Source organism: Coniophora puteana (genome assembly GCF_000271625.1).
Source record: "Coniophora puteana RWD-64-598 SS2 unplaced genomic scaffold CONPUscaffold_201, whole genome shotgun sequence".
NCBI lineage: Eukaryota > Fungi > Basidiomycota > Agaricomycetes > Boletales > Coniophoraceae > Coniophora > Coniophora puteana.
In genome coordinates this window covers 1-2064 of record NW_006913253.1, presented here as the reverse complement: position 1 = coordinate 2064, position 2064 = coordinate 1, and the positions used below count along the sequence as shown (strand labels likewise).

The following is a 2064-nucleotide window of genomic DNA, read 5'->3' as shown; positions in this document are numbered from 1 at the left end:
CACCCAGTGTGCATGATCCCTGTGGGCAGATCCCATTCACTGTTACTATAGAGTTTGGGCTGGTAAAGAGGTGGTGTGGGGGTGTATCCTGGGGTTATTTGGGCCGCTGAAAACGATGGGACAGGTCCCATAATTTTCCTGTGCTTCAGCCCAGCGCTAGGACCATGTGCTCCTCGTACCCCCCCTCAACTTGGCGCTGCCACATTAATTCAGGGAGGGCCAGGAAAAAATCAGGAGGGAGTGGTCCCTGGGGTTTTCAAGGTCTGTGGATCCATTGGTGATCTTTGCAAGACGATAGGAGAACAAGTGGAGAAGATGTGTGCTGCCCTCCCAGCCCCAATTACGCAACTTGGGGGGGGTGTAGCTCAAAAACGGAACCGCCGATTTCCTTCAAACTTGGGCATTGGGGTACACCCATAGGGTACTATAAGACCCCCAAGTTTCAGAATTTTTGGACATGCCCGACTTTCAATAATATATCAAAATATGGGTATAGTCCTGATGTATGACATCATGTTGGGACCTGAACTTGGGTTTTTTTTAGAAGGCGGCTCGTTTCTTTTGGCCGCATGATTCCGAGGTGCTGAAACATGCTATTAGGGTCATCTCGGCTCTCTGGAGGAAGAAGATGGATTCTCCACACCGCATCAGTGCATGCCATGCGGAAGTGGAACATTCCAGGTATGAAGATGATGTACTGGAACCTGTTCATCGGTGTTTTCTCGATCTGGCGCGAATCTCGTACAGAATCGAGCCGTTCTTTTGTGAGTAAGTCGCCATGAACAAGAATGACATATTCGGACATGTCCTGTAGGTTTGGGTTATGAGCATTTGAGCGCTGGTCAGTCCCAGCTGGGGGCATTTCCCCCAGACCACTCTGGCGCAGTAAGTGCCCCATAACCTCCATATTCCCGTCTGCAGTTGACTGTTTGATTTTCATAGATTGAAATGGGATCTGTTCAGTTTTTGAAATAGGAGCCTTGAGAATCGGCTCTGGTTCTCCAAGGTTGTCCGCATATGACAAGAAGTGACGGCAGTGGCTGACTAGGATATTGCGCACATGCCATGCAAACGCCAAGCGCCGGCTGCTGCACCATGTCCCATTTGGGACATGATCGTACGTGTTCCTGATTGAGAACTTGAGAAAATCGTACTCATCCACATTGATAGGTGTCTCTGAAGGTGCTGTGTTATGAGGATCGTGCTGCCAAAGCGTATTTGAGCAGCGCAGCACCTCTGGGCTGCCCTGTTCCGAAAGGCCAACAACTGGAAGCGACGTTGCTGATGTCGCGCTCACGAATTTCGACTGATGTGTTGCAGTTGGCTCGGGCGTTTTGAAATCCATGTCGAAGTTATCGCACGCAAATGCTCATGTCAAGGTTTGTCCACTGGTTTGTATCTGCTTTTCTATTTGCTTCGATAGGTTCCGTACCGATGCGTTGATGGATGTTGAGCTGATGGTAAAACCTCCATGGGCAAGGACATTGATCACACGTTGCGGAGCATTCACTGAGTGCAGGAACACACCAACCATCCCTTGGAGGTAATTGCATCGCTCATTGCAGCTTTGCAGTACAATGCTGATAATTGTGATTGTTTTCTGGCCACACAGGTTAGATGGTACGTTTATATTTAGCGCACCAATGTGATCAGAGGCACTCAAAATGACACACAGGATCGTGTTCCTGTGCCCAGCTGATACACGCTGCCGTTTGCGCGGGTTCTCATCTATTTCCCCCTGCTTCTCTTCCCCCTCAATTGACTCTACCTCCACTGTTCCTCCCTCAATCACATCTTCTGTATCAGCGTCCCCTCTGTCCATCCCCTCATCCATCCAGTCTTCATCCTCATCCTCAGCTTCTTCCTCCTTGTCTCCATCCACATAGTCACCTCCAATTGTGTCTTCACCCTGGCTACCTGTGGTCTCTCTGTTGTCTTTGGTAGGTTCATCATCCCCGCCTATTTCTCCTAACTCATGCTCAGCTTCTTTGAAGATGGACTTGAGGTTGATGTCTTCCGGGGCAAATTCAAGGCTTGCACGCCGCCAATCTTCGCCCCCCAAAA

The 2064-nt window shown here is 49.7% G+C and overlaps 2 protein-coding genes across 2 annotated transcripts; one reads left to right on the top strand and one right to left on the bottom strand.

Annotated features, from left to right (window-relative positions):
* Nucleotides 1-1060: 1060 nt before the first annotated feature.
* Nucleotides 1061-1338, top strand: CONPUDRAFT_160803 (uncharacterized protein; the record flags this gene model as incomplete). Its single annotated transcript, XM_007777914.1, has 2 exons — nt 1061-1117; nt 1171-1338. The coding sequence occupies 2 exons, from the start codon at nt 1061-1063 to the stop codon at nt 1336-1338; spliced, it is 225 nt and encodes a 74-aa protein (XP_007776104.1).
* Nucleotides 1339-1375: 37 nt separating this feature from the next.
* Nucleotides 1376-1600, bottom strand: CONPUDRAFT_25890 (uncharacterized protein; the record flags this gene model as incomplete). Its single annotated transcript, XM_007777913.1, has 1 exon — nt 1376-1600. A coding segment is annotated over one exon (225 nt), but the record flags the coding sequence as incomplete, so codon positions are not given.
* Nucleotides 1601-2064: the final 464 nt, after the last annotated feature.